The 16,345-nt window shown below is 40.9% G+C and overlaps 1 protein-coding gene across 2 annotated transcripts in view; it reads left to right on the forward strand.

Moving 5' to 3' along the window:
- SGCG (sarcoglycan gamma) overlaps window positions 1-16,345 on the forward strand; it is a 172,636-nt gene that overhangs the window by 118,276 nt on the left and 38,015 nt on the right. For both annotated transcript variants that reach the window (XM_063714856.1, XM_063714857.1), the window contains exon 5: window positions 7,411-7,530. In XM_063714856.1, the coding sequence (XP_063570926.1) occupies window positions 7,411-7,530 (120 nt within the window). The remainder of the gene's footprint in view (window positions 1-7,410; window positions 7,531-16,345) is intronic.

Here is a 16,345-nt window from a genome sequence, read left to right on the forward strand (position 1 = left end):
TGCGGAATGTCTTTTCATTTATTCAAGTGTCTTTTAGAAGTATTTCAAATTTTTCCTCATATATTTTTCACACATGTCTTATTAAATGAATTTCTAAATTTTTAATCATCTTTGTTGTTATTGTAAATGGCACTTTCTCCGCTATTATTTATTTTAACTTTTGTTTGTATGTATTCAAGTTATTGGTTATTGTATGTTAATTTTATATCCTGCCAGTTTGCTGAATTTTTTTATTAGTTGAGTTACTTTTATCAGAGACTTTGGGGTTTGTCAGATACACTATTATATCATCTGCAAATACACAATGTTACTTTACTCAATCACACACCTCTAACTGATTTTACTCTATAAATAAGTTTCATTGACTAAAACCTCTGCACCACAATGTTGAGTAGCAGTGGACAAAGTGGATATCCTTGCCTTATTTCCAGTCTTAGTGGAAATGCTTCTAGTCTTTCTGTATTAAGTAAAATACTTGCCTTAGGGTTAAAATACATCTATTTTACCATTTAAGACAGCATCCCTCAATGCCTATTTTCTAGAATGTTCATTGATCATAAATGTGTGCTGAATTTTGCCAAATACTTTTTCAGCATCTATGAAGATAATATGATTTATTTTTATTAGATTAATTAGTATGATGTTAATCATTCCTCACTTAAAGTCAATCTTGCATTCCTGGAATAAATCTTACTTTATCAAGGTATGTTATTTTCTTAATGTGGTGTTGTGCTGTGCTTCTTTCTGGTACTTCTATTTAGAATTTTTTGCATTCATGAGTAATACTAGCTTATAGTATTTTTTTCCTTTTGCTCGCTTTTCTCATTTAGGTATCAGTGCTAAACTTACTTACTTTCAATACTCTGGAATAATTTACAGAGCATTGAGATTATCCAGACTTTGAAAGTTTGTTAGAATTTGCTTGTGACACCATCTGTGCTTGGTTCTTTTTTGTGGGGTAGTTTTTTAACTTCCCCATTTCTTGTATAAACACAGGTCTGATTAAACTTTCTCATTTAATGAGGTCAATTTTAGCAATCACTATTTCCCTATGGAACTGCCTGTTTCATCATGGTTTTCAAACTTATTTGCAGAGTTGTGCATAGTTGTCTCTCCTTTTTTATTTCTTCTAATTCAATGGTTACTTTTCACTTGTCATTCCATGTGTTGTGTATTTGTGTTTTCTCATTTTTATCAACTTAGCTAGTGTTTTATTTATTTTGCTAATTTCTCAAAAAACAGAATTTTGATTTATTAGATCTCTTTTATACTGTTTTCTTCCTTGTTAATTTCTGCTTCTATCTTTATTATTTCCTTCCTTGTGCTTTCTTTTGACTCACTTTGTTGTTTTATTTCTAGGCTTTTGAATTAGGAACTTAGTTCTTTTTTTTTTTTTTTTTTCTAGACGGAATTTTCGCTCTGTTGCCCAAGCTTCAGTACAATGGCACAGTCTCGGCTCACTGCAACCTCCACCTCCTGGGTTCAAGCAATTCTCCTGCCTCAGCCTCCTAGATAGCTGGGATTACAGGCATGCACCATCATGCCCAGCTAATTTTTGTATTTTTAGTAGAGATGGGGTTTCACCATGTTGGCCAGGCTGGTCTCAAACTCCTGACCTCAGGTGATCTGCCCACCTCAGCCTCCCAAAGCTCTGGAATTACAGATGTGAGCTACCATGCCCAGCCAGTTTATATTTTTATTGACAGAGATGTTTAGTACAATGAAATTTCCTCTTGTCACTGCTTTACATGCATGCCACAGATTCTAAAATATAGTGTTTTCAATGTCATAATTTTCATTAATTCTGTAATTTCTGTTTGTATTTCACCCAAAAGTTGTTTAAAGAGAGACTTTTAAATTTCTGGGTGAATGGGCCTTTTTGCTTTTTATTTGTGTCAGGAAATTCTACATTTATTGCGTTGTGTTTAGGGAGTATTATGTGTGGTCTTTCTACGTTATGAAAGTCATTGATGTTTATTTACCTTGTGCCCTGATGTGTGATCAGTTTCAGCGAATGTGCCACGGGCACTTGAGGAGAGTGTGTATCCTCCATTTGTCAGGGCTTCACGGTCAGTATATGTCATAAGACTTGCCTTGTTGAGTTCTTTTTAGGTCATCTCCTCACTTGTTAATCCACTTGACCTGTCTTGTACTGAAAGTCATGTATTAAATCTAGCATCATTAGTGTGTTCTATGGGTCCTCACATCTTTTATTTTTGTTTCATAAAGGTGGTTTCTGTGATATTTGCGGGATAGATATTTGTAAATATTATGTCTGTGTTGTGGGTTGTAATTTTAGCATTAAAAATATTTTTTGTCATATTTAACACTTTTGACTTGAATTCCACTGTCTGATATCAGGATTTTTATCCCAGCTCATTTAGTATTCATTTCCCGCATTACTTTTGTCCATTCCTTAAGTGGCTTCTCACTAAGTCTCCTCATCTGTCGTCTCCGTGGCCTTGGCTCACCATAACACCTGTGATGGAGCAGGTGTGTGAGAAGCTGTAGTCCTGGCACTTGTTAATTTTTCTCCCTCAACTCACAGTTCTGCCTTTAGGTAATGCAAGGGTGTATTTTTCTTTCTTTCTTTTTCTTTTTTTTTTTTTTAAGATGGAGTCTTGCTCTGTCTCCCAGGCTGGAGTGCAGTGGTGCGATCTCGGCTCACTGCAAGCTCCACCTCCCGGGTTCACGCCATTCTCCTGCCTCAGCCTCCCGAGTAGCTGGGACTACAGGCGCCCGCCACCACGCCTGGCTGATTTTTTGTATTTTTAGTAGAGACGGGGTTTCACCGTCTTAGCCAAGATGGTCTCGATCTCCTGACCTCATGATCCGCCCACCTCGGCCTTCCAAAGTGCTGGGATTACGGGCATGAGCCACCGTGCCCAGTCTGTGTGGAATTTTTATAGCTGTGAAACTATTCCTTAGAGTTTGAGGATGACCTTTTGGGAAACTGATTACTATATAGCCAGCGTGGTCATCAGCCACCCAGAAGTCCATCCTTTTCCAATTTAATAATGCTATGAAATTTTAAAAAATGATAGCATTATTTTAATGGCTATGTAATATTTCAAGGAATACATGTATAATAATTTGATTCACCAATTGAAATTAGATTTTTTCAGTTCAGTTAATTTTTCAGTTCAGTTAATGCCACAATTCATAATTCAGGCTACCCTTTTATATTTAGTAGGTTATACAATAAATTTTTATTAAATAAATGAAGAGAGGAATGAATAAAAGATTGTGTAGGATGGGATGGGCTGAGAAACCAGTTGGCAGGTAGGATAGTGTTCTAATGGATGGAATATATATATATTCCATTCACACATAGTGAAATGAGGAAGTTGTTTAATCTTTACAGTGATTGATTATTACAGTCAGGGTTTCCAGATGGCAGAAGATTGGTTAAAAGTGATCATCTGGCTGGGTGCAGTGGCTCATGCCTGTAATCCCAGCACTTTGGGAGGCAGAGGCGGGCAGATCACTTGAGGCCAGGAGTTCAAGACTAGCCTGGGCAACATGGCAAAACCCCATCTCTACTAAAAATACAAAAGTCAGCCGGGTGCCTATAATCCCAGCTATTCGGGAGGCTGAGGCAGGAGAATCGCTTGAACCCGGGAGGCGGAGGTTGCAGTGAGCTGAGATTGTGCCACTGCACTCCAGTCTGGGTGACAGAGTGAGACCCTGTCTTTAAAAAAAAAAAAAAAAAAAAAAAAAAAAAAAAGTGATCATCTTACAGCATTTTTGGAAGGCTGTGTAAGTTTTGCATATGATTATCAGGGACATTTACTAGAAATAACCTAAGTTTCACTGGCATAGCATAACTAGCTTTGTCTGCTCAGGGAATTCTCAAGCCCGGTCTCTTATTTTATTTCATTTTATTTTATTTAACACAAGTAAAGGTCATTAGTGCCAGGCTTATGAAGTAGAACTGTTTAGTACAAGATTATGCCACAAAAGTAGTAGAGCTAACAAGCACAGCTTTGTGCTTCCAGCCCAGTCCTTTCTCTGTGATACCATATTTGCAACAGCAGAATATACATTTCCTTTTTTTAAAGGACTTTGCGATATTTGTTTCTAAATGATTTTATTTTAAATTAAAGATATCCTGAGGAACAAAAGAAGGTTGCTAATGAGACACATTGCATGTAAGGAAGAATTTGATGGTATTTTCACCAGAAAAACCCTTAAGCTAATTTCCCAAACTTAATTAATCAGATCACAATTAACTTTTTCTCTTTGTACCAAAGCCTTTCATTAAAAATGGTGTTATACAGATAGCTCTTTTCTTATCAACAAGGTAGAATTTAAATTTTATTTCTTAAAGACCTCTACTGCAAAAGACGATTACATCCTCAGCTCTAATCAATGTCCAACTAGGTTAAAAAAAAACTGCTAGAATATTAATAAAAGTTAGAAGATTAATTACAAACTCCATAACTATTGAAGAAAGTACAGTTTCCTCTGAAGTGGAAAGCGTATTTAAATTTAAACATGCAGGGTCTATTTTTCATAAAATGGAGATGGGATTTTATTCACCGCTATGCCTTTGCTCAAGTAGTTTCCTTTACCTGGAGACCCCTGTTCTTCCTTCATCAGGGAAGCATGAACTCTTTCTTTTTTTTTTTTTTTTTTTTTGAGACAGAGTCTCGCTCTGTTGCCCAGGCTGGAGTGCAGTGGCCTGATCTCAGCTCATTGCAATCTCCACCTCCCGGGTTCAAGCCAATTCTCCTGCCTCAGCCTCCCCAGTAGCTGGGACTACAGGCGCATGCCACCACACCCAGCCAATTTTTATATTTTCGGCAGAAACAGGGTTTCACCGTGTTGCCCAGGTTGGTGGAGAACTCCTGAGCTCCGGCAATCTGCCCGCCTCCGCTTCCAAAGTGCTGAGATTACAGGTGTAAGCCACCGCGCCCAGCCGGAAGCATGAACTCTTTCTTCCAAATCAGTTCAGGCGTTGTGTCTCTGGAAGCTGCTCTTAGCCTCGATGGATGGACCATGGATTCCTAGTCAAGACTCTGTCATGCTTGCATCCCAGTGCTTAGCAAATTGTCCTGAATCCAGGCTTACATGCTTTTCTTTTTAGTAAACCACAGAATCCTTTAAGCTGTGAGCTATATCTCACTCATTTGCACATTGTCAATGCTTAGCCCAGAACCTTGTACATAAAAAGCATGCAATAGATTTGTATTGAATGGAACTGTTCACTTTCCTGCATTTTCTTTGATTTGAGGAACAGTTTTTGTGGATTTGCTGCTCAGACTTACTACGAAACTAAACTTATTTGTTGAATATTTTATTGATATAATAACTATAGAAAAAAATTGTCACTTAGTTCAACCCCCTTATACTTAATAAGTCCTCCTAGAATTGTAAGATGAACCTCTAGTGAGCAAAACAGTGAGCTCTTACTGGATTAATTATTCCAATTATTTCTCAATTTTAAAGTCAGATAACCTGATAGTCACATTAAATGCAAATCAGTGTTTATATAATAAATACATAGGCATATCAGTGACCCAGAAGAGATAAACAGGAACTCTGAGTCTCAGATGGGGGAAAATAACATACAAATACCAAAAAATAAAGTGAAGCTTTTTTTTTAAAAAAAAAAAAAAAAGGAGATATAGAGAAAAAAATTAACTTTATATCCCGCACTCTTGCCAAAAATATTTATTTATTTAAAGGAAGACTCACTGGAGGGTTTTAAATACAAATCAATAAAATTAAGAACACTTGGGTGACCATGTCCAAAACTGATCAATGCATTAACAGAAAGGCTTTACTTAATTTCTACCAGGTATCCAAAATTTTTTATGAGAACTGTTAGGGTCAGAGGGACACACACAAAAAAATTATGAGATATGACTTATTTTCTCAACTTCCTTTTTTTTTTTTTTTTGAGAGGTAGTCTCGCTCTGTCGCTCAGGCTGGAGTGCAGTGGCGCGATCTCGGCTCACTTCAGCCTCCACCTCCCGGGTTCCAGCAATTCTTCAGCTTCAGCCTCCTAGGTAGCTGGGATTACAGGCACGCACCACCATGCCTGTCTAATTTTTGTATTTTTAGTAGAGATGGGGTTTCTCCATGTTGGCCAGGCTGGTGTCAAACTCCTGACCTCAGGTGATCCGCTCGCCTTGGCCTGGCAAACTGCTAGGACTACTGGTGTGAGCCACTGCGCCCAGCCTCAACTTACTTTTACAGATAAGAATATAGGCTGGGCATGGGGGCTCACACCTGTAATCCTAGCACTTTGGGAGGCCAAGGCGGGTGGATCACCTGAGGTTAGGAGTTCGAGACCAACCTGGCCAATATGGTAAAACCCTGTCTCTACTAAAAATACAAAATTAGCCAGGTGTGGTGGCGCATGCCTGTAATCCCAGCTACTCTGGAGGCTGAGGCAGGGGAATCACTTGAACTTGGGAGGCAGACGTTGCAGCGAGTGGAGATCACATCATTGCACTCCAGCCTGGGCTACATGAGCGAAACTCTGTCTCAAAAAAAAAAAAAAGATAAAGCTAACATAAACAAATTGGGGAACTCATAATTTCTTAAGTAGATGATGAAGGCTGTGCTCTAGGGAGATTAATCCATGAGGCCTGGGTTAGAAAGTTTGGAAGCATCAAAGAGGAATTGGGGAACACATAATGATGAGTGCCTGGGGTTCAGGTATGGCTGAGTGAGTGGGAGGTGTGACCTCACCCTCACATGTCTGGATGGCACAGGGTGAGTGAGCACCCACAAAACACCTGCTGAATAGATGAAAGAGCTGGAAGGCAATGGGTCTAGAGCTCAGGTGAAGGGCATAAGCTTGGATACAAAAGTGAAACAGAAGGCTTGGCAAAGACAAAAATGTCTTAGGGGAAGGGCAAAAACAGGAAGGTGTTCTTCCACAGTGATGCCTGTTTTCCCCGTGGGGTAAGGGGTGAGCAGCTCTTCTGAGAATAATGGCAGAGAAAACTTTCTGGATATGATTCATCTTCTAGGTTAACTTTGACCATTAAAGTGAGCCATTCGTAAGACGGTCTTTCACAAATCTCGCATTTCGGAATGCAAGATTCTTAGGTGGTTACTAACCAAAAGAGTACAAGTTTAACCATGAATAGGAGAACTGTATTATTTTGGGCAAGTATTTAAAATCTTAAAGAAGAAACTCTTAAATAATGTATTTGTACATATATTGATATAGGTTAACATTTGTTTGACATAATTAATTTTAATAATACAATAGATTTAGACTTAAAAGTTGCAAAGTTTAATCACAGAATCAATCAATACCACTAATGATAACAAATACCAAATCTTTAGGTACTTGGTATTGTAGGGTTGACATGGCATGTGTAAAAATAGAGATTTTGACACTGCTCATAGTGAACAGTTTATAATAAACTGTTTTAATTAATTCTTCAGGTCCTAAAATGGTAGAAGTCCAGAGTCAACAGTTTCAGATCAACTCCAACGACGGCAAGCCACTATTTACTGTAGATGAGAAGGAAGTTGTGGTTGGTACAGATAAACTTCGAGTAACTGGTATGTACTAACTCGAGAAAAACACAACATTCCGTGGAGTACACATCTGCAAAAACACATTGTACTATTGACAAGCTTATGTGGAATCTTTCAAGCAGATAAGAGAGTTTGAATGTGTTGCATTTTCTCCATTGCATTTCTGTTGAACTCCCTCGATGCTCTCCTAGAAGAACAAAATCCTCCCCACAGATCTTGGCCCACCCTTCTTCCACCACAGTTTTACCCTTTGTCTCCCTTCCTTCCTTCCTTCCTCCCTCCCTCCCTTCCTTCCCTCTTTTTTTTTTTCTTTTTAGACACAGTCTCGCTCTGTTGCCCAGGCTGGAGTGCACAATCTCGGCTCACTGCAACCTTCGCCTCCTGGGTTCAAGCGATTCTCCTGCCTCAGCCTCCCGAGTAGCTGAGACTATAGGTGCCCGCCACCATGCCTGGCTAATTTTTGTATTTTTAGTAGAGGCAGGGTTTCTCCATGTTGGCCAGGCTGGTCTCAAACTCCTGACCTCAAATGATTCACCCACCTTGGCCTCCCAAAGTGCTGGGATTACAGGTGTGAGCCACAACACCCTGCCACCCTTTGTCTTTTTCTAATTGGAGTAACCCACAGACTCATCAAATGTCACTATCATCTGTGCAGTTCAAGTATCTGTTTCCCAAGTTTCTTTTATTCTCATCACATCATGTACTTGAGTTCCTCATATTTCTACAAAAAAAAGTTCTCTTTTTGAACTAAAAGTTGAATAGGGGTCTCATAGCACTCATTTTTAAGACTGAGAAGAGAAAATTTTATGAAAAAAATTTTTCAGAACATATTCTAAATTCACTTGCTAAAGACTAGAAGACATAAGCAGACACTTGTTAAATCTATCTCAGTGCCTTTCTGTACTACTGTGAAAACCAATAGCAATGTTATTGTCTCACACAAAACTACCAGTACTCCCAAATGAAAAAGAAAGAATGTTTCCTGGCCAAGGAAGCAGACTCCACCCTATTACAGGCCCTAACAAACTATAACGATCATAACCTAATGTTGCCTACTCTAAGACAGTAATGTATCTGGTTTTGTTACTAAAATGAAGGACACTAGAGCATTTAATTAAAGGAAATTGGTCATTGTCCAACAAAGCACCTTGAGCATCAGAGATGCACTGTTGTATAGGATAAAGAATATGGGCTGGGTAGACTTGGATTCAGTTCCTACCTCTACAATTACTAGCTGCCTAATTTCAAGCAAGTTAATTTTTGTTTTCTGTTTCCTAACTTCTAAAAGTGAGTTGATAATATCAGCTGTACTATCATTGCTGGGTTAAGTGGATTAAATGTGCAAAGGACAGCAGAGTTCTTGGTAGAGTATCATTGCACTGCAGGGCAGTGAAATCTGCAGGGAAAATAGTCTAACAGCTTAGATCACTTCAAACCCAAGCCCTCCTACTCAGAGAATCAATAAAATGAACTTTTCCTTAGCCCAGGGCTCCTTCCGGGCCATGACATCAATTAGAGGAACAGGTGAGAAAAATTGATAAGCGACTGTATTATTTATTACCTGTATGCATGCATCATAGCCATCCGGAGGGTTTGTTTAAAATATACTGCTGGGGGCCAGGCACAGTGGTTCACACCTGTAATCCCAGCACTTTGGGAGGCTGAGGTGGGTGGATTGCTTGAGCCCATGAGTTTAAGACCAGCCTGGACAACATGGCGAAACCCCATCTCTACAAAAGAAAAAATACAAAAATTATCCAGGCGTAGTGGTGCGTGCCTGTGGTCCTGGCTACTCGGGAGGCTGAGGTGGGAGGATCACCTGAGCCTGGGAGGCAGAGGTGGCAGTGAGCTGAGATTGAGCCACTGCACTCCAGCCTGGGCAACAGAGTGAGACCGTGTCTCAGTAATAATAATAATAATAATAATAGTGCTGGGCCTCATCCCCAGAGCTTCTGATTCAGTAGGTCTGAAATGTGACTTGAGAATCTGTGTTTCTAGAAAGTCCCCAGGTGCTGCTGATGCCACAGCTCTGGGGACCACACTTTGAGAACCACTGCCGTGGACTAACATGAATCAGCAGGAGAAACAACAGGTCAGCAACATGTTGACGCTCTCTGTAGAACAGCAGTCCCCAACCATTTTGGCACCAGGGACTGGTTTCATGGAAGAAAATGTTTTCACAGTGTGGGAGATGGTTTTGGGATGAAACTACTCCACCTCAGATCATCAGGTATTAGATTCTTATCAGGAGCATGCAACCTAGATCCCTCACACGTACAGTTCACAGTAGGGTTCGTGCTCCTATGAGAATCTGATGCCTCCACTGATCTGATAGGAGGCAGAGCTCAGGCAGTAATGCTTGCTGGCCCGCTGCTCACCTCCTGCTGTGAGGCCCAGTTCCTAACAGGCCACCCACCAGTATCCGTCTATGGCCCAGGGATCTAGAGTCCCTGCTCTAGAACATGCATTCAAGTTATCCTTTTAAAGGACAAGTTATAATCTTCTCTTTCATAATTTTTTTTGCCTGAGGCACAATTTTCTCCCAAACTCCTCCTCTGCAGGGCAGCTAACTAGAGCAAAATATACCCCAAGTCTAATGACTATACGCTTTCCTTGTTATTTTGGTGTTGCAAACATTTCTAGTTCTTATTGCCGGAGACACCATGAACTATGAGTGTACAGACAGTACAATTTTGAGCAGACCATAACTCTTCTCAATTTTCCAGTATGTTAATGGCTTCATTACATTTTGTGATTAAAGAAACCAAGAGATTCCACGGTTTTGATGTTTCCCTTCTTGTTTTGTCTCTATCCAAGGTCTGATTCTCTAAACATTGTCTAGTGCAGGCTTTGTCGATCTTAACATTTTTTTGTTTTAAACTTTTACTTTTAAGTTCAGGGGTACAAGTGCAGGTTTGTTATATAGGTAACTTGTGTCATGGGGGTTTGTTGTACAGATTATTTCATCACGCAGGTATTAACCCAGGTTATTAGTTATTTTTGCTGATCCTCTGCCTCCTCCCATCCTCCACCCTTCAATAGGCCTCAGTGTGTGTTGTTCTCCTCTATGTGTCCACATGTTCTCATCGTTTAGCTCCCACTTATAGGTGAGAGCATGCAGTATTTGGTTTTCTATTCCTATGTTAGTTTGCTAAGGATAATAGTCTTCAGCTCCATCCATGTCCCTAGAAGGGCATGCATGATCACATTCTTTTTAATGACTGCATAGTATTCCACATTTTCTTTATCCAGTCTGTTACTGATGAGCATTTAGGGTGATTCTATGTCTTTGCTATTGAACCTTAGCATTGTTAACATTTTGGGCTGGATAATGTTTTTGGTGGAGGTTGGGGGAGACTGTCCTGTGCATTGCAGGACATTTAGCGGCATCCTTAGCCATTTAGTGGCATCCTTAGCCAGTAGTCATTCAGGAGCAGGTTGTTCAGTTTCCATGTAGTTGTGTGCTTTTGAGTGAGTTTCTTAATCCTGAGTCCTAATTTGATTGCACTATGGTCTGAGAGACAGTTTATTATGATTTCCATTCTTTTGCATTTGCTGAGAAGTGTTTTACTTCCAATTATGTGGTCAATTTTAGAATAAGTGTGATGTGGTGCTGAGAAGAATGTATATTCTGTTGACTTGGGGTGGAGACTTCTGTAGATGTCTATTAGGTCTGCTTGGTCCAGAGCTGAGTTCAAGTCCTGAACATCCTTGTTAAGTTTCTGTCTCATTAATCTGTCTAATATTGACAGTGGGATGTTAAAATCTTCCACTATTATTGTGTGGGAGTCTGAGTTTCTTTGTAGGTCTCTAAGAACTTGCTTTATGAGTCTGGGTGCTCCTATATTGGGTGCATATATATTTAGGATAGTTAGCTCTTCTTGTTGAATTGATCCCTTTACCATTATGTAATGCCCTTCTTTGTCTTTTTTGATCTTTGTTGGTTTAAAGTCTATTTTATCAGAGACTAGGATTGTAATCCCTGCTTTTTCTTTTTTCCATTTGCTTGGCAGATCTTCCTCCATCCTTTTATTTTGAGCCTATGCGTGTTTCTGCACATGAGATGGGTCTCCTGAATATAGCCCACCAATGGGTTTTGACTCTTTATCCAGTTTGCCAGTCTGTGTCTTTTAATTGGGGCATTTAGCCCATTTACATTTAAGGTTAATATTGTTATGTGTGAATTTGATCCTGTCATTATGATGCTAGCTGATTATTTTACCTATTAGTTGATGCAGTTTCTTCGTAGTGTTGATGGTCTTTACAATTTGGTATGTTTTTGCAGTGGCTGGTACTGGTTTTTCCTTTCCACATTTAGTGCTTCTTTCAGGAGCTCTTGTAAGGCAGGCCTGGTGGTGACAAAATCTCTCAGCATTTGCTTATCTGTACAGGATTTTATTTCTCATTCGCTTATGAAGCTTAGTTTGAAATTCTGTGTTGAAAATTATTTTCTTTAAGAATGTTGAATATTGGCTCCCACTCTTTTCTGGATTATAGGGTTTCTGCAGAGAGATCCACTGTTAGTCTGATGGGCTTCCCTTTATAGGTAACCCGACCTTTCTCTCTGGCTGCCCTTAACATGTTTTTCTTTATTTCAACCTTGGTGAATCTGATAATTATGTGTCTTGGGGTTGCTCTTCTTGAGGAGTACCTTTGTGGTGTTCTCTCTATTTCCTGAATTTGAATGTTGGCCTGTCTTGCTAGTTTGGGGAAGTTCTCCTGGATAATATCCTGAAGAGTGTTTTCCAACTTGGTTCCATTTTCCCCATCACTTTCAGGTACACCAATCAAATGTTAAGTTTGGTCTTTTCACATAGTCCCATATTTCTTGATGGCTTTGTTCATTCCTTTTCATTCTTTTTTCTCTAATCTTGTCTTCACGCTTTATTTCATTAAGTTGATCTTCAATCTCTGATATCCTTTCTTCCGATTGATCAATTTGGCGATTGATACTTGTGTATGCGTCACAAAGTTCTCGTGCTGTGTTTTCAGCTCCATCAGGTCATTTATGTTCTTCTCTAAACTGGTTATTCTAGTAGCAACTCCTCTAACCTTTTCTCAAGGTTCTTGGCTTCCTTGCATTGGGTTATAACATGCTCCTTTAGCTCAGACAAGTTTGTTATTACTCACCTTCCAAAGCCTACTTCTGTCAGTTCATCAAACTCATTCTCCGTTCAGTTTTGTTCCCTTGCTGGCAAGGAGTTGTGATCCTTTGGAGGAGAAGAGGAATTCTGGTTTTTGGAATTTTCAGCCTTTTTGTGCTGGTTTTTCCTTATCTTCCTGGATTTATCTACCTTTGGTCTTTGATGTTGGTGACCTTCAGATGGGGTTTTCATGTAGACATCCTTTTTGTTGATGTTGATGCTATTCCTTTCTGTTTGTTAGTTTTCCTTTTAACAGTCAGGCCCCTCTGCTGCAGGCCTGCTGGAGTTTGCTGGAGAGTATCCAGCCCCTGTTTGCCTGGATATCACCAGTGGAGGCTGCAGAACAGCAAAGATTGCTACTTGTTCCTTCCTCTGGAAGTTTTGTCCCAGAGGGGAACCTGCCAGATGCCAGGCGGAGCTCTCCTGTATGAGGCGTCTGTCGACCCCTGCTGGGAGGAGTCTCCCAGTCAGGAGGCACAGGGGTCAGGGACCCACTTGAGGAGGCAGTCTGTACCTTAGAATAGCTTGAGCGCTGTGCTGGGAGATCCACTGCTCTCTTCAGAGCTGGCAGGCAGGAACATTAAGTCTGCTGAAGCTGTACCCACAGCCGCCCCTTCCCCCAGGTGCTGTCCCAGGGAGATGTGAGTTTTATCTATAACTCCCTGACTGGGGCTACTGCCTTTCTTTCAGAGATGCCCTGCCCTGAAAGGAGGAATCTAGAGAGGCCGTCTGGCTACAGCAGCTTTGTCGAGCCACAGTGGGGATCCATCTAGGTCGACCTTCTCAGTGGCTTTGTTTGCACTGTGAGGGGAAAACTGCTAACTCAAGCCTCAGTAATGGTGGACGCCCCTCCCCTCACCAAGCCCGAGTGTCCCAGGTCAACTTTAGACTGCTGTGTTGGCAGCGAGAATTTCAAGCCAATGGATCTTAGGTTACTAGGCTCCATGGGGATGGGATCTGCTAAGCTAGACCAATTGGCTCCCTGGCTTCAGCCCCCTTTCCAGGAGAATGAATGGTTCTGTCTTGCTGGCATTCCAGGTGCCACTGGGGTATGAAAAAAAAACTCTTGCAGCTAGCTCAGTGTCTGCCCAAATGACCACCCAGTTTTGTGCTTGAAACCCAGGGCCCTGGCAGTGTAGGCACCTGAGGGAATCTCCTGGTCTGCAGGTTGTGAAGACCATGGGAAAAGCATAGCGTCTGGGCCGAATAGTACCATCCTTCATGGCACAGTCCTTCACGGCTTCCCTTGGCTAGGGGAGGGAGTTCCCCAACTCCTTGCACTTCCCAGGTGAGGCGACACCCTACCCTGCTTTGACTCACCCTCCGTGGGCTGCACCCACTGTCTAACCAGTCCCAATGAGATGAGCCAGGTACCTCAGTTGGAAATGCAGAAATCACCCATCTTCTGCATTAATCTCGCTGGGAGCTGCAGACCAGAGCTGTTCCTATTTGGCCATCTTGCCAGACACCACCAACCAATAATGGGTAACTTTTTGAGAATTAGACTGAGTTCCAATCTCAGCTGTTCCATTAAGTAAGCACATGACCTCAAATGAGTATTTCACCTCTCAGTGCTTTATACTACAAAGATCTGTAGCCACTGGTCTCTCACCATTACAGGACAGTATACAGAATTCAACAAAGCAGACACAAATTGATCATGAAATTAAATTTTATGTCTTGCAAAAGATGTAGGGTTTAGGAAGTCAGAAATGATGAGAAATACTGGAATTGCTGGCAAAGCCAGTAACAAAAGACCAGGAAAGTTAGACTTGCCAGCAACTAAAGAAGTGAAAATCAGCCATGACGATGACGTGATAGTCATTTCAAAGATCAGTAATCTTAACTTCACAAGATTAATATTCACTCTTGTGATGACTGGCAATGCCCTCAATTTAACTATTACAGTTGTCCCTCATTATCTTCAGGGGATACGTTCAAAGAGCCCCAGGGGATACCTCAAGCTGCAGATAGTACTAAACCCTGTATATGCTGTACTGTGTTTTTTCTTATACATACATAATGTGATAAAGTTCAGTTTATAAATGAGACCCAGTAAGAGATTAACAACAATAGCTCATAATAAAGCAATTATAAAAATATACTGTAATAAAAGTTGTGTGAATGTCATCTCTCTCTCTCTGTCTCAGAATCTTATTTGACTGTCCTCACCCTTCTTGTGATGATGTGAGATGAGAAAATGCCTACATGATAAGATGACCTGAGGTGAATGATACAGGATTGTATATAGTGCTTAACATTTATGAATTGTTTATTTCTGGAATTTTCCATTTAATATTTTAGGACAGTGGATAACTGAAACCTCAGAGAGCAAAATTGCAGAAAGCAAAACTCTGATAAGGGGGGGACTATGGAATTATGGTTTTATCGCCAATGGTAAACATTTAGTGAACAATGTCCTATTATGCCACTAGGGTGGGCAGAATTCTAAGGATGCCCCCACTGAGCCCTGTATATTTCCTTCTCCTTTCAGTGTGGATGGAATCTGTAAATATGAGATGTCTCTCCTGTGATTATGTCATTTATATGGCAAGAGGAAGGTAATCTGGTTAGCCCAGTCTATCCCATGAGCCCTTTATAACCATGGAGGTTAATCTGGCTGGTAGTAGAGGGGGAAGTCAGATAAATTGGAAAAGCAAGAAAAATTCACTGCTGTGTTGCTGAAGGAAGAGAGAGGGACCATGTGACAAGAAGTGGTAGCCTCTAGAAAGGGAAAGAGGCCCTCGGCTGGCAGCAGGAAACAAGAAATGAGCCTCAGTCTTGCAAGCACAAGGAACTGAATTCTGCCAACACCTGCATGAGACGGAAGGTAGAGTCTGGCCCTGGGCTTCCAGACGAGAGCCCTGCCTGGCTGACATCTGTGAGACCCTGAGCACAGACCCTGGTCAGACACACTGGGTAGGACCTGAAACCGCCAGAGCTGTGAGCTAACACACGGAGATTGTTTTAAGTAGCTAAGTTTGCCATAATTCCTAACAGAAATAGAAAACTAAATAGAGCCATCCTACAACTCCAACTATGTTTGAGAAAGTTACACCAAAAAACTTGACTTATTCTTTTTTATTTATTTCATATAATTTCACAGTTGTTACCATTATGACCAGGGTTTTTTGTTTGTTTGTTTGTTTTGTTTTGCTTTGAGACGGCATCTTGCTCTGTGGCCAGGCTGGGTGTAGTGGTGCGATCTCAGCTCACTGCAACCTTTGCCTCCTGCGTTCAAGCAATTCCCCTGCCTCATCCTCCCGAGTAGCTGAGACTACAGGCACATGTCACCACGCCCAGCTAATTTTTGAATTTTCAGTAGAGACGGGGTTTCACTGTGTTAGCCAGGATGGCCTCGATCTCTTGACCTCGTGATCTGCCTGCCTCAGCCTCCTAAAGTGCTGGGATTACAGGTGTGAGCCACCGCGCCCAGCCAATAAGAATGTTTTTATAAGCTTTAATGCTTCAACACAAATTCCCATTAAAACTTTTCTCCACTACCTGTGATAAAAGTTGGGTCCGTATTTTAAGTGAATTGACTCCAAGTAGCCTTTGGAGTTTCTCAGGTCAGCAAAAGCAACAGCAGTTGACAGCCAAGGAAAGAGAAGTGATAGGAAAAGAGACAGGCAGCCTCACTCTGAGGACTGGAAAGAAAATTCAATTCTTTGCTTCTTTTCTCTGCCCTTGTCACT

Source organism: Pongo abelii, chromosome 14 (assembly GCF_028885655.2).
Source record: "Pongo abelii isolate AG06213 chromosome 14, NHGRI_mPonAbe1-v2.0_pri, whole genome shotgun sequence".
NCBI lineage: Eukaryota > Metazoa > Chordata > Mammalia > Primates > Hominidae > Pongo > Pongo abelii.